The 18,795-nt window shown below is 47.0% G+C and overlaps 1 protein-coding gene across 3 annotated transcripts in view; it reads left to right on the plus strand.

Annotated features, from left to right (window-relative positions):
* Window positions 1–18,795, plus strand: part of RUSC2 (RUN and SH3 domain containing 2) — a 65,814-nt gene that overhangs the window by 46,312 nt on the left and 707 nt on the right. For all 3 annotated transcript variants that reach the window (XM_042963280.1, XM_042963279.1, XM_007076510.2), the window contains 10 exons: window positions 6,179–8,275; window positions 13,380–14,009; window positions 14,244–14,429; window positions 14,577–14,717; window positions 15,806–15,882; window positions 16,092–16,266; window positions 16,357–16,462; window positions 17,184–17,230; window positions 17,684–18,491; window positions 18,586–18,723. In XM_042963280.1, coding sequence (XP_042819214.1) covers window positions 6,247–8,275; window positions 13,380–14,009; window positions 14,244–14,429; window positions 14,577–14,717; window positions 15,806–15,882; window positions 16,092–16,266; window positions 16,357–16,462; window positions 17,184–17,230; window positions 17,684–18,491; window positions 18,586–18,723 — 4,337 coding nt within the window. In that variant the 5' untranslated portion in view covers window positions 6,179–6,246. The remainder of the gene's footprint in view (window positions 1–6,178; window positions 8,276–13,379; window positions 14,010–14,243; window positions 14,430–14,576; window positions 14,718–15,805; window positions 15,883–16,091; window positions 16,267–16,356; window positions 16,463–17,183; window positions 17,231–17,683; window positions 18,492–18,585; window positions 18,724–18,795) is intronic.

Raw genomic sequence — 18,795 nt, forward strand, 5'->3', positions numbered from 1 at the left:
TGTCCAGCTCTGTGCTGACAGCTTGGAGCCTGGAGCCTGCTTCAGATTCTGTCTCCCTCTCTCTCTGCCCTTCCCATTTGTACTCTCTCTCTCTCAAAAATAAATAAACATTAGGAAAAAAATTTTTTTAATTAAAAAAAAATAAATGGGTAAAATAGGAGTCCACAAATAACCGAGCACCTACCATGTTCCAAGCACTGTGTATAAGTTCCAGGGACACAGAGTTGACTGTATCACAGGTTTTGACCTCAAGAAGCTACACTCTAGCCTGGGGGACAGATATGTAAACATAACGGTATAATATAACTCTCTGCACCCTCCAGGTACAGATTCTTCATCATCTTCCATTATCCATTTATTCTCTATCTCTGGTTTAGAGGATCAGCCTTCTAGACTCTGTGTATCACTATGTTTTTCCATTTCAAAGCATGTATGACTCAATAATAGTTTTGTGGATCAGAATCACAAGTTTCTATGTTTGTATATTTGTGAATACCGCTTGAAAATGGTGGTTTGAAAGGGGGGTGGGGTTGGGTCGGGGCGCTTGGGTGGCTAAGTTGGTTAGGCGTCCAGTTCTTGATTTCGGCTCAGGTCATGATCTCACAGTTCCTGAGGTCAGCCTCTATGCTGGGCATGGAGCCTGCTTATGATTCTCTCTCTCCCTCTCCTGCCGCTCCCCTGCTCTCACACACTCACGAGCATGTGCATTCTCTCTCTCTCTCTCTCTCTCTCTCTCTCTCTCTCTCTCTCTCTCAAAAAAAAATTAAATTAAAAAAATATAGGGGGGCTGGATATTCATTGAAGATCAAGTGATGGCTGTAACCCATAGGTACTCCTAAAATTACTGCTATATGTACAAGATAGCTCCTTCAGTCCAGACCTCAGATGATAGCCTGGACCTTGGGGAAACCTAGTACTATCTATAAGGGGAAGACCCCCTCTCCAAGCCCTGAACCTGTGGTATCTATGTTGTTTAAAGGAAATAAAACCGTTTAAATTACATACATAATAGATATATATTACATACAAATTAGGAAATACAGTTAATACCAAAAGGGTAAACTTATAAATAATCTAAAATCACTCAACATAGATAAGAACTATTAACATCTTGTTGTATATGGTTTCAGATTTTCTTTCATGCATATTGCTATGGTCTGAATGTCTGTGTCCCCCCAAATTCATATATTGAACCCTAACCCACAAAGGTAATGATAGTAAGAGGTAGGCCTTGGGGTGATTACTTCATGAGGCAAAGCCCTCATGAATGATATTACTGCTTTTACAAAACAGGCTCCAGAGACATCTCTTGTCCCTTACACCATATGAGGACACAGCTAGAAGGTGCCAGCTATGAACCAGGAAGAGGGCAGAACACAGCCATTTTGACACCTTGTTCTTAGACTTCCCAGCCCCCAGAACTATGAGAAATAAATTTCTGCTGTTTATAAGCCACATAGTCTCAGATATTTTGTCATAGCAGCTTCAACAGACTAAGACACATATAGACATATATTTATTTTTAAAAATGGTGTCATACCGTACTTACTGTTTGTAGTTTGCAGTTTTCACCTAATATTTTGTGAATGTTTTCCCAAGTCAGTGGTCACATTGACATATTTTAATGTTACTCTGCTCTTACTTTTTTATTAAAAAAAATTTTTTTTCCAGGGGTGCCTGGGTCACTCAGTCGATTAAGCATTCAACTCTTGATCTCAACTCAGGTCATGATCTCATGGTTAGTGAGTTTGAGCCCTGTGTTGGGCTCTGTGCTAACAGCATGGAGCCTGCTTAGGATTCTCTCTCTTCTTCTCTCTGTGCATCTCCCTCTCTCTCAAAAAAATAAAATAAAATCATTTTTAAAATTCTTTAAAAACAAACAAACAAACAAATAAATAAATAAATAAATAAATAGATAAATTTTTAAGTTTATCTTTGAGAGAGAGAGTGCGAGCATATGAAAAGGGAAGGGGCAGAGAGAGAGGAGAGAGAAAATCTCAAGCAGACTGCACACTGTCAGTGCAGAGCCCAACACAGCTTGATCTTACCAACTGAGAGAAACCTGAGCCAAAATCAAGCGACACTTGGGGTGCCTGAGTGGCTTAGTCAATTGGGTGTCCGACTTTGGTTTAGGCCATGATCTCTGGGCCTGTGAGTTAAAGCCCTGCATCTGGTTCCGTGCTGACAGCTCGGAGCCTGGAGCCTGCTTCCGATTCTGTGTCTCCCTCTATATATGCACCACCCCCCTCAAAAATAAATAAACATTAAAAAATTAAGAAAAAAAAAGTGTTGGACACTTAACTGACTGAGCAACCCAGGTACCCCTGCTCTTTTCTTTTTTGTTGATTGATTATTATTGGAATTTCAGGTTGTTTCCAACTTTCTGTTATCCTTGTGGCATATATATTTGAACCCAAGTTTTCTTGGTGAAGGAAGAGATATGAAGGAGTAAAGAGAAAATTATCTCATGTACCTCATAGCTAAACTTCCTAAAAATCCTCTTTATTTCTCTCTATAAAATCCCATACTTTAAGGCAGCTCTCTTTCTCTTTTCTTGTTCTCAACTTGTTTCTGCAAATGCCCCATCCCCTCCACTGCTCAACACTGGTTCCCTTCCTCACCCCTCCTGACCTCATAACTCCTAACCTTTTGTGTGTATTTTTAAAAAAGGCTTTAAATAACAGCTTTGTTAAGGTATAATTCACATACCATAAAATTCTGTAGTTTTGATTTTACTCGCAGACTTTCATAATTATCACCACTGTCTGATCTCAGAACATTTTCATTACCCCAGAAAGAACCTCCATACCTGTTAGCAGTCACTCCCCATTCCCCAGTCCCCCAGTCCCTGGAAACCACTAATCTATTTTCTGCTTCTGTGGGTTTGTCTGTTCTGGAAATTTCATGTAAATGGAATCCTATATCATACAAAAAAGCTTTTTATGACTGGCTTCTTTTACTTTTTGAAGTTCATTCATGTTGTAGCACGGATCACCACTTCATTCCTTTTATTGCTAAATAGTATTCCATTGTATGTATATATCACATTATTTTTTTAACATCGTTTTTTTGGTGCAGCTTTATCTATATATTTATTTATTCATTTTAATGTTTATTTACTTATTTTGGAGAGAGAGTAAGAGACTGAGCAGGGGAGGGGCAGACAGAGAGAGAGGGAGAGAGAGAATCCCAAACAGGCTCTGCACTGTCAGCGCAAAGCCTGATGCAAGGCTCAGTCTCATTAACCATGAGATCATGACTTGAGCCAAAATCAATGCTTGAGTTGAATGCTTAACCCACTAAGCCACCTAGGTGCCCCTATTTATTTATTTTTAAAGTAAGCACTACACTGGGGTGCCTGGCTGGCTCAGTCAGTGGAGCATGCAACACTTGATCTCAGAGTTATAGGTTCAAGCCCCACATTGGGTGAAGAGATTACTTAAAAATAGAATCTTAAAAGAAAAGCAAAAAGAAAAACCAAATTAAAAAAATAAATAAATAGGGATGCCTGGGTGGCTCAGTGGGTTGAGCATCTGACTTTGGCTCAGGTCATGATCTCACAGTTCATGAGTTTGAGCCCTGCACTGGGGCTCACTGCTGCCAGTGCAGAGCCCACTTTGGATCCTCAGTCTCCCTCTCTCTGTGCCCCTCCCCTGCTTGTGCTCTCTCTCTCCAAAATAAATAAACATTAAAAAATAAAATATAAATTAATAGATATATAGATAGATAGATAGAGTAAGCTCTATACCCAATTGGGGCTTGAACTCACAACCCTGAGATAAGGACTCACATGCTTTACCGAGTCAGCCAGGTGCCCCTCATATACACGCTTTTGTGTGAACATGTGTTTTCATTTCTCTTGAGTATATACCTAGGAGTAGAATTGCTGGGACGTATGGTAACTCTATGTTTAACATTTTAAGGCACTGTCAGACTATTTTTCCAAAGTAGCACCATTTTACAATGCCTCCAGCAAAGTTTGAGAGTTCCAATTTCTCCACATTTTCACACATTTATTATTGTCTGTCTTTTATCTTAGGAATCATGCTGGGGGTGAAGTGGTATCTCAATGTGGTTTTCATTTATCTAATGACTAATGATGTTGAGCATCTTTTCATGTGTTTATTGACCATTTGTGTGTTTTCTTTGGAGAAATGTCTAGGCAAGTCTTTGCCCAGTTTTTCATTGGGTTATATGTCTTTTTAATGTGGGGTTGTAAGAGTTCTTCATATATTTTGATCAGAAGTCTCTTTGTAAATATTTTCTCGCATTTTGTGGGTTGTCTTTTCTTGATGGTATCCTTCAACGCATGAAGGTTTTTAATTTTTATGATGTCCATCCACCTTATCTATTTTCTCACTTTTCACTTGTGCTTTTGGTGTCATAGCGAAGAAACCGTCACCTAATCCAAGGTAAAAAATATTCATTCCCATGTTTTCTATAACTCAAACCTTGTAGCTCAGTTTAGTCTGTCTAGTTTCCGCCTTTCTCCGTATCTACTACCCCCATATCTACTACCCCCAGTCAACTCACAAAAGATTGGAAGTCCAACAAAGTCTTCCTCTCCGAAAGGAAAGGGGGAAAAAGAGGGTAAATACTTTTTAATTTTGATGTAATTTAGTTTGTAAATAATGATATTTTAAAACTGTATCCCTCACAAATGTATTTATCGGCCACTTGAATCTTTTCATTTATTATTGCCTTTTCATGTCCTTGAGTATATGTGACTTGCCTAGATCTTTTCTGTACTCCACATGAAGGGCTGTGATCCTATAATCTAAATGAGTTAAAATTTTAAAAATTGATGGTATAAAGCATTCAACTAAATGATGGAGAACTTAGGTTGTGGGGTATTTATACTCATAGTGGGTGGAAGGAAAATGATAAGAATAAAAAGGGAAGGAAGAGAAATGAATGAAATTAGATATGAGGCATCTGAGCAAGAGAGGACTGTTAGGATTGAACTTGATAGCACAGGAGACTAGAATTTGAGGAAGCCATTCTGCCACAGTCCAGCCAACAGACCGGAGAAGCTCAGAGTGGGCTCTGTGTCCTTGGGGCCAGGAGACCTTGAACAAGAGAGAACTTTACCTTAGCCTATCAGAAAAACTGGGAAGAGAAGACTTTCTAGGAGACCCCCACAGTGAAAGTTCTGAGCTGAAACTGGATAGAATTTGGTCACTTCAGAAGATCTGTGCCCTGAGCTGGACAAGAATGTACTATGCCTGTCATGTTTGCTAGGTCTTATGTGATGTTGTGCCTGAGTGATACAAAAGAGATAGAAATAGACACCCGCCCTGCATTGAGAAGGAAGAGATTAGCATACTTTCAGTCACTTTGATGCCCAATTTGGTCTCTGTATTCAAGAAGCTGCAGGACAGGGGCACCTAGCTGGCTCAGTTTGTGGAGCATGTGGCTCTTGATCTTGGGGGTGTGAGCTCAGCCCCCACGTTGGGTATAGAGATTACTTTAAAACAAAATCTTTAAAAAGAAGAAGAAGAAGAAGCTCCAGAACAGTAGTAAGAAGAGCAAGGATCCTTAGCCCACAGCCATGAGAGAGGGATAAGCATTCTGGGGCTCAGAGGAAGAGAAAATGAGATGACATAGGGGGGCAAATGATAGAGAATATTTAAAAATAGTTTTCTTGCAAAATTATAGCTTACTGCTGTGAGTACATAATATAGTATTCATGATTTTCCCCTTATCTGAAAGCTTGCAAGCTGTAACTGTGACTAAGTCATCTCTGGATCCCCCTTAGTGCTGAGCACCCTTTCAGTCATCCTAGATGATTTTTCTTAGTTATGTCACTACTCATACTTTTCTGTACTCAGGACTAGTCATCATTTACTGCTAAGAACACATCCTTGAAAGAAAACTAGAAAGTGTTGTCCTTGAGAACCCCGAGATTTTCGTATGTGGCATTAAAAGGGGCTCTGCCTTTGGTCACAAGTGGATGCATGGCCAACTTAAAATGAAGGGGGTGCTCAAGAGCTGGGCCTGTGCAGTCCAGAGTATGGTGGGGTACCCTGTCCTGTTGGGCTGTGTTATCAAGCTCCATCTTGACTCTGAATCTTTTCTCCTCTTGGGCCCTTCTCCACCTGAAAATGCTATGGGAAGGGCATGTCCCTGACTTCCAGGGAGGTGACATTAGGTTCCCTTTCTTTCCCTCTCTCTCCAGGTGCCAAGCTCTCCTGATGAAATGTGTTCTGCCCCACTGGGCTCCGGGGGCAGTGTCTGGTGCTGTTGATGCCCTTGTTCGAAATTTCCAGAATGGATAGTCCCCCAAAGCTGACTGGAGAGACCCTCATCGTCCACCACATCCCCCTGGTGCACTGTCAAGTCCCAGACAGACAGTGCTGTGGAGGGGCAGGTGGGGGTAGTGGGAGCACAAGATCCAATCCCTTCTGCCCACCTGAGCTGGGCATCACCCAGACTGATCAAGACCTAGGACAAGCTGACTCGCTGCTATACAACAGTCTGCACTCTGCTCCGGGGGGATCTGCGCGGTCTGCAGACAGCACGAAGAGTAGGGTGCGGGATGGAAGAGGCCCCGGGGCCCCTAAACGACACAATCCCTTCCTGCTACAGGAAGGTGTGGCTGAGCCAGGACTTGGTGACCTATATGATGACAGCACTGGTGATAGTGCCACCCAGCAGTCCTTCCACCTGCATGGGGCTGGTCAGCCCACCTTACATCTGTCCCCTTTCCAGCTGCCACCACCTGGGCCTAGAGTGAGCAGGCCATGGGGGGCAACACGTAGTCGGGCTGGAGTAGTGGAAGGGCAGGAGCAGGAGCCAGTGGCCACCTTGGATACCCAGCAGTGTAGCACCAGCCACTGCTGCCGGCCAGAACTGGAAGCGGAGACCATGGAACTGGATGAGTGTGGGGGACCTGGTGGGAGTGGCAGTGGGGGTGGAGCCAGTGATACCTCTGGCTTTTCCTTTGATCACGAATGGAAACTCAGTTCAGATGAATCCCCAAGGAACCCAAGATGCTCAGGCTCAGGACCTCAGCACTGCCGCTGCAGTAGCACATCCAGTCAGTCTGAGGCGGCTGACCAGTCCATGGGCTATGTGAGTGACTCCTCCTGCAACAGCTCAGACGGTGTGCTGGTCACCTTCAGCACCCTCTACAACAAGATGCATGGCAACTCCCGTGCCAATCTCAACTCCGCCCCACAGTCTTGCAGCAACTCTTCCTTCTGCAGCCACTCAGACCCTGGCGCCTTCTACCTGGACCTGCAGCCCTCCCCAGCTGAGTCTAAGATGTCTTGTGAGTCCCACCACCCCGACAGTGGGGGAAGGGAGGGGAGCTATGGCTGTCCTCATGCCTCGTCTCCTGAGCTCGATGCCAACTGCAACTCCTACCGCCCACACTGTGAGCCCTGCCCAGCTGTGGCTGACCTCACAGCCTGCTTCCAGAGCCAGGCCCGTCTTGTTGTGGCCACACAGAATTACTATAAACTTGTCACCTGTGACCTGTCCTCCCAATCATCCCCAAGCCCAGCTGGCTCTTCCATCACCAGCTGCTCTGAGGAACACACCAAGATAAGCCCGGCACCAGGCCCTGGTCCAGACCCTGGCCCCAGCCAGCCCTCTGAGTATTACCTATTCCAGAGGCCAGAAGTCCAGCCAGAGGAGCAAGAAGCAGTGGGTTCCTCAGTGGAAGCAGCAGCTCCTGTGGGCCCCGCTGTGATCGAGGGGCAAGTGTACACTAACACTTCACCCCCCAACCTTAGCACTGGACGCCAGCGCTCTCGAAGCTGTGATCGCACCCTGGCGCGCAGCCCTCCTGTCCGCCTGGGCTCACTGGAACGCATGTTGAGTTGCCCAGTGCGCCTGAGTGAGGGTCCTACAGCCCTCGCTGGGCCTGGCGCCCCGCCTAGGCGGGTCACCTCCTTCGCCGAGCTCGCCAAAGGCCGGAAGAAAGCTGCAGGCTCTGGCTCTCCGCCACTTCGACTGAGCATTGGAGACTCCTCCCAGGAGTTCTCACCCATCCAAGAAGCCCAACAAGATAGGGTGGGCCCACTGGATGAGGGCGTTCGCTGTAGCCATAGCCTACCACCCATGCCTTCGGGGCCAGGCATGGACCTAGTTGGCCCAGAGCCCTGGTCCACCCAGGTCTGTCAGGGCCCCCAGTCCAATGAGATGCCACCTACTGGCCTCAGAGCTGCTGGGCAAGGCCCCCTGGCCCAGCTGATGGATCCAGGGCCTGCTCTCCCAGGGAGCCCAGCCAACAGCCATACACAGAAGGATGCAAGAGCTAGAGCTGACGGTAAGGAACCTAGCTGGAGAATATGAGGATATATGCATGGCTTCCTCAGTGATAGGGCCCTGGCAACCACCCCATCCATAACCACTAAAGGTTCCTCAGCCTAGATTAATCTTTCCAGTCCAGGTCATGTCCTGCAGTTGTCACCGGGGGAAGGAGGGATAGAGGATAAACAAATACACTGAGGAGATAAAGTCAGGATTTAGAAATTGATATATTGGGAAAGGAAGTAACAGAAGATTGTGATTGTAAGCCTGGATGACTGGAAAGATGAGGGTACGTGGATAGAGACCTCAAACACTAAAGTAGATTTATAGGAAAAGGGATAAGGCATGAGTTTAGTTTTGGACATTTAGGAATTTACAGTGCTTAAGGGATATGTCCAATAGGCAGACCATACTGGGTGTCAGTGAAGTCCATTCTTTGATCAGTGATTGTTGCCACTCATCAAAGAGTCTGAAACCAGTCGCTAGACCTTTAAAGCCTCCTGGGTCCTCTCTTTTCCTATTTATTTTATTACATTTAAATATTTTATAAAGGCTCTGTGTTAAATGCTGGTGATAGATATGAGGGACAGTCTCTGCCCTCAAAGAATACAGACTAAGGATGAAAACAGAAAAGGAAACATAATTAAAACACAGAGATGACAGTATATGGTACTGGTCTATGAGAGGGATATCCAGACTAACATGTCAGAAAAGGACTGCTAACATAATTTATATTTAAAACCAGTCTAGAAAGACGATTAGGAATAGGCTTTGTGGAGACTTGAAAGAACATTCTAGATTCATACAGTAGTCTGTATAAAACTACAAAGGTGCAAAATAACCTGATGCTTTCCAGAAACTGCAAATAATTTGGTATAACCATGGTGGGGTGTGGATGGAACTTTTGAAGGATTTAATCAGGGAAGTGGCATTTTGTTTGTTTTTAACAGCTTAGTAGCATGTTTTCATTTGCGTTTTAGAAAGATCACTGGTTGTTTGGGTGGAAGGTAGATTGGAAAGGATATCCTGGGAGTCAGGGGATGGCTGTGATCAGAGTCATCAGAATAAAAGAGGTAGTTGCATATGTGGAATTTAAGAAACAAAACAGATGAACAAAGGGGAAGAAAGGAAAATTAAGGTAAAAACAGAGAGAAGGCAAACCATAAGAGACTCTTAAATACAGAAAACAAACTGAGTGTTGCTGGAGGGGAGGTGGGTAGGGGAATGAGTTAAATGTGTGTCGGGCATTAAGAGGCCACTTGTTGGGATGAGCACTGGGTGTCATATGGAAGTGATGAATCACTAAATTATGTTCCTGAAACCATTATTACACTATATGTTAACTAACTTGGATTTAAAGAAAAAATTAAAAGTATATAAAATTAAATTTTTAAAAATAACTTTTAAAAAAAGAGGTAGTTGAAGCTTTGAGTGGATGAGAGCATCCAGGGAGAATGTGTGGAGTTATAAAAGGAACAAGGACAGAGAGCCCTGAGGATACAATGATTTAAGGGTGAGCAGAACAACATCCCAAGGAGACTGAGAAGAATTAGGATATTAGAGGAAAACCAGGGGAGAGTGAAGGTACATGCACTAAATGAGGAGAAAATTTCAAAAAGAGTTCAACAAAATTTGAAGTGAAGTCGCTAACATTAAGGCTGAAGAATCCTGAAAGCAACATTTGGGAGCAGTGAGGGTGGAAGCCAGATCTCAGAGGGTTTGGAAAGAAAGAGGAGATAAAGCAGGGGAAAGGGAGATAAAGGGGAATGTGCTGTGCTGTGGCCTCAGGTTGGGGTCCCTTGGCTTCTCAAAGGAAATGGGTTAAAAAAACATAATCACAGCCCATCAGAAGACTTCACACTCCTAAACATACACAGAGGAGCTGTTCTTGCGGTGGGGATGGAAAGGGAGGTCTCTAGGGAAGAGGGGGGGTCAGAAACAGCAGAGATTGGCCAGAGTCCCTTGGAACCTACTCCCTTCTTAGACTGTACTGTCTGGCAGGTGTCTCTAGGCACAGGGGATGTTGTGGCTGGCATTCTTAGGGCAAGACCAATCCTGGTCAGAGATGCATTAAAAGTGTTGTTTGTTTTGTTATCAGGTAAGATTGTCATATAGAGATGCTGTTCTGTTCCATAAGTCTCCAGTGACTTACCACAGGTCTCTTCTCTCGATTCTTTGCTATGAGTGACTATTCAAAAGAATTCATGAATGACAAAAGAAGCAGAGATCTCTTTGAGATCCTGAGCAGCAGAGTCAGGATTCAAAAAGATCTTACCAAGTCTGGAAAGAACAAAATTAAAAAAGCAGGGAACAATGTGAAGTTTGACAGGTGAGCGGTATGTACTTCCATTGATTTGGGATATTTAATTGATAGCAAACTCAGAATGAGTCAGCAGTTTGGAAGGGCTTCCTTCCAAAAGTTAAAATGACTGGATTCATTGATAGATTCCAGAAGGGAGAAGCTGATAGTCCTCTACTCCCTGCACCAGTTAGTGCTCACCTGGAAGTTCTAGGTGCTTCATTTTAAGAAGGAACTGAGGGACTGGGACTATGTCACCTATAGAGCAGCAGACTTGGATGAACGTGGTCTCTGACTCCAGTTTTCTTAAGAGCTGTCATGTAGAAAAATGTGAAGCCTTAGTCTGTTTTCCCTGGGGACATAACTGAGACCCACTCCCCAGGTTAGGCTCCTCCTTCTTCTCTGAGCTTACTTTTCTGCCTCAAACCCTATCCTGGGGACTTAGGGAGGATTTTTAAAGAGTAGAAATAAACAGTCTAATACAAACATACTTCATATAGGGGGTATAATAAAGCTGGGGTTGGGAATACCTAATCTGATAGCCAGGGTCCATTCAGCCTTGAAATTTGATATTTAAATAAATGGAAAGGAGGGAGGCATTCCCAGGAGGGAAAGCTGTGTGCTTAAAGTTGGGGACAGAGTGGGGAGAGTGGTGTCAGTGAGAATGGCAGGTGTGGAAGTTTGAGGGGAGAGCAGCCTAATTGGTGGCAGGTATGGACACCTGTTTGAGAAGATTAGACTTTATTCTGTGGGCAGTAGGGCCATGGGATAAAATTGGTGTTTTAGGAAGCAGTCTGATTTATGTAAGAAGATCTGGATGCAGTGAGACTAGACTGAACCAAGGGAGACAGTGGGGATTCATTCATTTAACAAATATTCATTCAGTACCTACTACATACCTGGCTCTATTCTAGGCACTGGGGATACATCAATGAACAATTCAAAAACCCTGCTTTTTTGGAGCCCTCATGAGGAGTAATAGACAATAAACAAATGAGATTACTTTCTGATAGTGATTAAATGTTAAAAAGAAAATAAAACAGGATAATGAGATAGAGTGTGACTTGTGACTGGGGTGGTCGCCACTGAGAAAGTGATGTTTGAGCTGATGCCTGAATGATGAGAAGATTTGGGGCAGAACAGCAAGTGCAAAAGACCCTGAGATGTTAATGAACTAGGCATGTTTAAGGACAGAAGGAAGTGTGGCTGGAGCACAGTAAGCAAAGGGAGAATGACAAAGGTTGCTCTTAGCACAGATTGGGGATGACTACTGGAGGGTACATTTTGAACACGTCCCTTAGGAATGATTCTAACCCCCCCACCATGGGGTTGTGATCACTGTCCCCTTAAGACTCACTGAAGTAATAAATAAATGGGAAAAGATGAGGGCTACCATTTCATGTGTAGTGCAATGTGATAAAGAGAACGTTGGCCCCTAAATCAGACTCTGGCTTAGGCAGAGTTCTACCTCTGCCACTTCCTAGTTGTATGACCTTGGGCAAATGACTTAATCTCTAAATTTCCAATACCCTGATCTGTCAGGTAAGGATATTAATTCCTATCTCACAGACTTGTGCGGCCAGAGTTGTGCTAGCGAGCCACACCCAGGGGTTTAGGCTTTGTAGGTGCTTGTAGCGCCACCTTGTGTTCATCCATATGTTTACAGTATACGCAGTGTTATTAGAAGCGTAGCTCACACACACAAAGACCATCAGGCTATGCAGTATCCTGGAGTTCTGTGTTTAGTTCGGAGCCCTATGTCTTGAGAGACGCTGACCTGAAGATTGGCTGAAAGAACAGGAGAGCATCAGTCTTGGAGACCACCGTTCTGTGTAGAGGGAGCAAATAAAGACCGTGAGGCTCCAATGCCAGGATTATGAAAAAGTGGGAATGGGGTGGATAGGGGTGACAGGAGTCTGATCCCAGCTGCAAATAAGGAAATATCATGGTTAGATTTGCTTAAGAATGAAATGAGTCAGCTTTAGCAGAGAAAGGTGATGATGAGCAAAAGCTTGAAGTAAATAATATCTTACCCTGAAGATCATGTGACTCTGACTCCAACTCTTTAGGCTTCCGAAACAAAGGAAATGGTGTTTCTGCCATTGACTGAAGAAAGTCATCAGGAGAAAGGTGATAGATGAACTGTTTTAAAATAGCAATTATTAAGTGAAAGCAGAATCTTTGGGGCACCTAGGTGGCTTAGTTGGTTGAGCATCCGACTCTTGATTTCAGCTTAGTGCTGAGAATGGAGCCTGCTTAAGATTCTGTCTCTCCCTCTGCTTCTCTCTCTCTCTCTCTCTCAAATAAAATAAAATAAAATAAAATAAAATAAAATAAAATAAAATAAAATAAAATAAAATAAAATAAAATAAAATAAAAAATACGTGAAAGCAGAATCCTAAAGCAGAATGATCCAGAGATCAAGGGGAAGGTTGGGGCTAAAGCTGAAGGTTCAGGAGTCATGGGTATGAATGTCTGAACTTGAACAATGCAGGGGAGAATGTGTAAAGGGAGATCAAAGAATGGAGCCTTAAGATATATCCACCCTTGAAGTCAAGAAAATGAAGAAGGGGTGAATAGCCAAGAGTACAAGAGAGTTCAGTTATCATAAAGACAATAGGGAAAGTTTTACAAAAGATGGGAGGGGCATTGTCACATTCCCAAACTTGGATTACCCCTACCCCATTCGATTCCTACAATTCAGGTGCTGCCTGTCTCTTCCCCTCTCCCCAGTGAGCATCATCTGTCTGCTTCTTTACTTCCTCTCATGGGGGTCTCAGGGCAAATCTGTCTGATTCCTTCTCCATCACTGTTGCCACAGGAGGTGGTGCTGAGAGCCGACCAGTCCTTCGCTACAGCAAGGAGCAGAGGCCTACCACGCTGCCCATCCAGCCCTTCGTGTTCCAGCACCACTTCCCCAAGCAGCTGGCCAAGGCCCGAGCCCTCCACAGCCTTTCCCAGCTCTACAGCCTCTCTGGTTGTGGCCGTGCACAGCAGCCTGCCCCACTGGCTGCCCCCACTGCTCAAGTTCCAGCCTTAGCTCCCTCAGGGGAGTCGCAGGCAGCCACCAACAGAGGTGCCAGGAAAGCTGGTCCTGAGCTAGAAACCTCACGGCCGTCACCCCTGGGTAGCTACTCCCCCATCCGCAGTGCTGGCCCCTTTGGGCCCAGCACCGATTCTTCTGCTTCCACCTCGTGCTCCCCTCCTCCAGAGCAGGCCACAGCCACAGAAAGCCCACCCCCATGGAACCACTCCTGTCCTCCTGTTGCCCGGCCTGCCACCTCGCAGCAGCCACAGAAGGAGGAGCAGAAGATACTGACCTTGGCTGAGTACCGTCTCCATGGAACAGGAAGTTTGCCTCCTCTGGGCTCCTGGAGATCTAGCCTCAGTCGAGCAGAAAGTCTAGCCCGGGGAGGTGGTGAGGGCAGCATGGCCTCCAGGCCCAATAATGGTATGAGCTTTACCCCCCACCCCAAGCATCTTTACCTCCCCTTTGAATGGTTTCTTATACTCCAGCCTGGGGTCAGGGGTTAAAACGTTTACATCTCCTTCCCCATATTATCTATGGATAATATCCACACACACACCCAGCCCTCATATTTTATATGGGCCCACTGGGTGGATATGAAGTGCTATCTCCTGCTAACTCTTGTCTGTCTCTTCTGCTAATCTGTTCTGCTTTCAGCCAACCACCTGTCCCCTCAAGCACTCAAGTGGCGGGAATACAGGAGGAAGAACCCACTAGGGCCACCTGGATTGTCAGGGAGCCTAGACCGAAGGCCGCAGGAAACTCGACTGGCCCGAAGGAACCCCATCTTTGAATTCCCTGGCTCCTTCAGTGCTGCTGGCCATCTGAACTGCCGGATGAATGGTGTGTGGCCCAGGTCCCCAGTATACCCAGAGCAGGCTCTACCACAGCTTGGCAGGGCTGGAGAAGGGGTCAGTCCCCAAAGGAACACAGAACCCAGCTGCAACTCTTAGGAGAGTTGCTTGAGACTGATTTTTCTCTTCTTTGCAGGTCAAGTAGTAAAGCCATTACCGCTGACCTGCCCTGACTTCCAAGACCCCTTTTCCTTGACTGAGAAGCCTCCAGCTGAGTTTTGTCTGTCCCCAGATGGCAACTCAGAGGCCATTTCCATTGACCTACTTCAGAAAAAAGGTGAATATTACCCCCAGCTCAGGCCAGGAATTCTGTTGTCAGTGCCTATTTGTGCCCATTGCCATACTGTCTAGTCTTCCAGATTATTTCCCTATTTTAGAACTCCACGTGCTAGGAAAGAATTAGCACAGGAATTGGGGCAAGAGGTAGAAGTCTGTGTATTGTGTATGGTGTGTGTGCATGAGCACGCAAGGGTCATTTATCAGATGCTTAAGAATCGGGCTTCAGTCTCTTGCCTTGGAGAGCTACTTATAGTGAGGGAGACTTTGCCATAAATAAATGGCCATGTGCTCTTGGGGACAGTTCAAGTACTACAGGGACTAACAGCTTCGGTAAGCATAATGGTGACATCTACTAAGCTATTTAGCAAATAAGGCACCACTGGACTAAGAGAGCTGCTTCAGTGAGATGATGCGAAAAGAACTGAACGTCATTGTGGGCTGAAGGGAAGGAGCCTGTGAGAAGGAATAAAGATGAAGCTAAGGTCCCTTGCAGAGGAAGAGTGGGAGATTCAAACCTAGGAAGAGGGAAGAACCTTGAACAAGATGGAGAGTGAGTGGGCCCTGGGGGAGGTTAGGTAGAATGTAGTTAGGTCTTTTGGATGGACAGGGATGTGGAATTCATGACCAGTCGCCTCTGTTCTCTAGGTGAAGTAGAATCAAGGGCTTGAGAAGAGGGGTAAAGATTTGGCAATGTGAAAGGATAGCAGGGCATACCATGAGACGCACATCCAAGAAGTGCCCTTGTCGATCACTGTTATGAGTGGCCCCGGACTTTCTCCAGCAGCCACTAGCCTGGTTTCTCATAGCAGAGAAGATGAATAGTTAGATTCATCTAGGATATGGAGTAAGAAGGTCTTGAAGATGCAGTTGGTGAGATGGATCCACTGGTGGTGAAAGCAGTGCAGGGCTTGAGAACTGGGCAAAAACAAGGGGCCAGGGACTGGTCCTCGGTGAGACTGAGATCCGTGTGCAGAGACAGAGAGAAAGAGTGGAAGCCCCTCCCTCTCTCCACAGAGGGCTCCGTTTCAGCCACGTTGCCCAGGGACTTGCTTAGGAACCTGTCACACATCAAATTCTTACTTGCAGGGCTGGTGAAAGCAGTTAACACTGCTGTGGACCTCATTGTGGCCCATTTTGGCACAAGCCGGGATCCTGGGGTGAAGGTAGGCAAGAAACTGGAGAGCTGAGCTCTACCCGGCTGACCCTCACCCATTCTGTGCGACCACTTCCTCCTGCTCTCTTGCACCAAGAACCCAGAGTTGGGAGCTTCGGGATGGGGATCTCAAGAGAAGCATGCTCAGGCCTAAGAGAGTCAGAAAGGACCAAGGTCAGGCCTCAAATGATTCTCTGTACTTGTCTACTGCATCCACAGGCAAAGCTGGGGAATAGTTCTGTGAGCCCCAATGTGGGCCACCTGGTTCTGAAGTACTTGTGCCCTGCGGTCCAGGCTGTGCTGGAGGATGGGCTCAAGGCCTTTGTGCTAGATGTCATCATTGGGCAACGTAAGAACATGCCGTGGAGTGTGGTTGAGGCTTCCACACAGCTGGGTAAGTGCTGGGTGGCAAGATGGGGACTCCAGGCTGAGATTAAGGTTCCAGAGACTGGACATGTGACTGCTAACTCTGGCTTCCTCTCAGGCCCATCTACCAAGGTCCTGCATGGCCTCTACAACAAAGTCAGCCAATTCCCAGAGCTCACCAGTCACACCATGCGTTTCAACGCCTTCATTCTTGGCCTGCTCAAGTGAGTGTGTGGGGCAACAAGAGCTGCAAACCACCAGCCCTCTCCCCTAGGCTCCGCCACTTCTGAGGAACCAGCTCCCTAGACTGAGACAGTCAGGTGGATCCACAGGATCTGTGGCCAGGGCTCAGGCTCACCTTCCTCCTTCCCCCGCCACTCCCATCTAGCTATAGCCTCTCTCAGTAGGTCACTGGTTTCCCACCACACCCACAACCCTCTGGCACTGATCACCAACATGGTCATTTGCTTTTAATCTGGTTTTTAATCCATAATCTGGCTTATTTGGAAATTAATCTGGTTCTTTGGATATTGTAAACTTTGATCCACTCCATTCCAGCACTACTTCCAAATCCTGCCTGCCCGTAAATCCATCTTGAGATCCACATCCTAGTATCTTTCTTTCTCAAGTATGGGCCCAGGCCATCCCCTTTGGGATGGGTACCCTGTACTCTCACTCAGTAGCTGCCCTGACTTCTTGGGTCCTATGCAAGCTAACTCCTTTCTAGAGGGAAGAAATTGGCTTGTGAATCACATGTTCACCCCCTCCCAACGTCCCCGCTGACTTTCCAGAACTAGATTACATGAAATGAACCAGGTAGCCATAGAAGGGGGGTGTTCAGCCTATACCTCTGCTCTATGTCTGACCCGATGTCCATCTCCTTTGTACCTTATCATCTGGCTATATCCACACAAGATTCAACTCTCTTCACCTATTTCCCTACAGCATCCGGTCCCTGGAGTTCTGGTTTAACCACCTCTATAACCACGAAGGTAATGCCCAGAACACTGTTCTCTCTTGCAAACTCAATATAGGCCAGACCTCAGAGGCTCAAAGAGGGAGGCACAGCTCTTTACAGATTCTAGAGGTGGGGAGGGAACCCCACAAACTTTCATCCTCAAAGCCGGGGCTTCTGCCCAAAACTTCCCCCAGCTTCTACTTGTGTTAGAGCCTTGGAGTCAGCAGGATACTCAGGCAGTGTGGAAGTCAGGGTGGCTAGGAACCCCAACACCTCCACTCTGAACTTGGGGCTGCCACTTAGGGTTTGGAGGTCGCGACCTGCACAACTTGAGGCGGCATCGTTTCCACTGGAGTGCATCCAAGGGCACAGTACACAGCCTGTGTGGCCATATGCAGTGGCTCTGCCAGGGCTGCTTCTCAAAGGCCCACCCCAGGCCAGGCTGTGCTTCTCTGTGTGACTCAGGCCTCTCTCTTTTCTCCCCTAGATATCATCCAGACCCACTACCAGCCGTGGGGCTTCCTGAGTGCAGCACACACTGTGTGCCCTAGCCTCTTTGAGGAGCTGCTGCTGCTGCTACAGCCCCTGGCCCTGCTGCCCTTCAGCCTCGACTTGCTGTTCCAGCACCGGCTGCTGCAAAGTGGGCAGCAGCAGCGGCAGCACAAGGAGCTGCTGCGGGTGTCCCAGGACCTACTGCTGTCCGCCCACTCAACATTGCAGCTGGCCCGGGCTCGGGGCCAGGAGGGCCCTGGAGACACGGAGAGGGCAGTCCATGGGGAGCGGGTGAAGGGTGTGGGTGCCTCAGAAGGTGGAGAGGATGAAGAGGAAGAGGAGACAGAAGAGGTGGCAGAGGCAGCTGGGGGCCCAGGGCGTGGCAGGTGGGCCCGAGGCGGGCAGGCCGGCTGGTGGTACCAGCTCATGCAGAGTTCCCAGGTCTACATCGATGGCTCAGCTGAGTGCTCTAGGTTCCCCCGTGGTGGCAGCAGTAGCAGCAGTGAGAAAAAGAAAGGGTCAGGAAGTGGGGGGCCACCCCCTCGAGAGGGAGTAGTCGAGGGGGCGGAGGCCTGCCCTGCCCCTGAGGAGACCCTTGGCCGGGATAGGGGCTGGCCCTTCTGGATGGGGAGCCCCCCTGATTCTGTGCTGGCTGAGCTGAGGCGCAGCCGGGAGAGGGAAGGGTCCACTGCCCCCTCAGCAGAAAATGAGGAAGGAGCCTCAGAACCTTCACCTGGGGGCATCAAGTGGGGCCACCTCTTTGGCTCCCGAAAGGCTCAGCGTGAGACCCGGCCCGCAAACAGGTGAGCGGCATCCCATAGTGTAGACGGAGGGATTTGGGGAGCCTCTCTAAGCCAGGGTACAGACAGAGCCAGAGCTCTAGCTGCTCTCTTCTAGGCTACCCTCTGACTGGCTGAGCCTGGACAAGTCCATGTTCCAACTAGTGGCACAGACAGTGGGTGCCCGCCGGGAGCCAGAGCCCAGGGAGAGCCTGCAGGAGCCACCCTCTCCAGCTCTGCCCTCCAAGCCTCCATGGTAAGCCCTGGGAGATAGGATTGGGGGCTGGGTTTGGCTTTGGATGGGGTTTCTCTGACCTCCATTTGTTGT

The sequence above is a fragment of the Panthera tigris genome, chromosome D4 (assembly GCF_018350195.1).
Source record: "Panthera tigris isolate Pti1 chromosome D4, P.tigris_Pti1_mat1.1, whole genome shotgun sequence".
Lineage (NCBI taxonomy): Eukaryota > Metazoa > Chordata > Mammalia > Carnivora > Felidae > Panthera > Panthera tigris.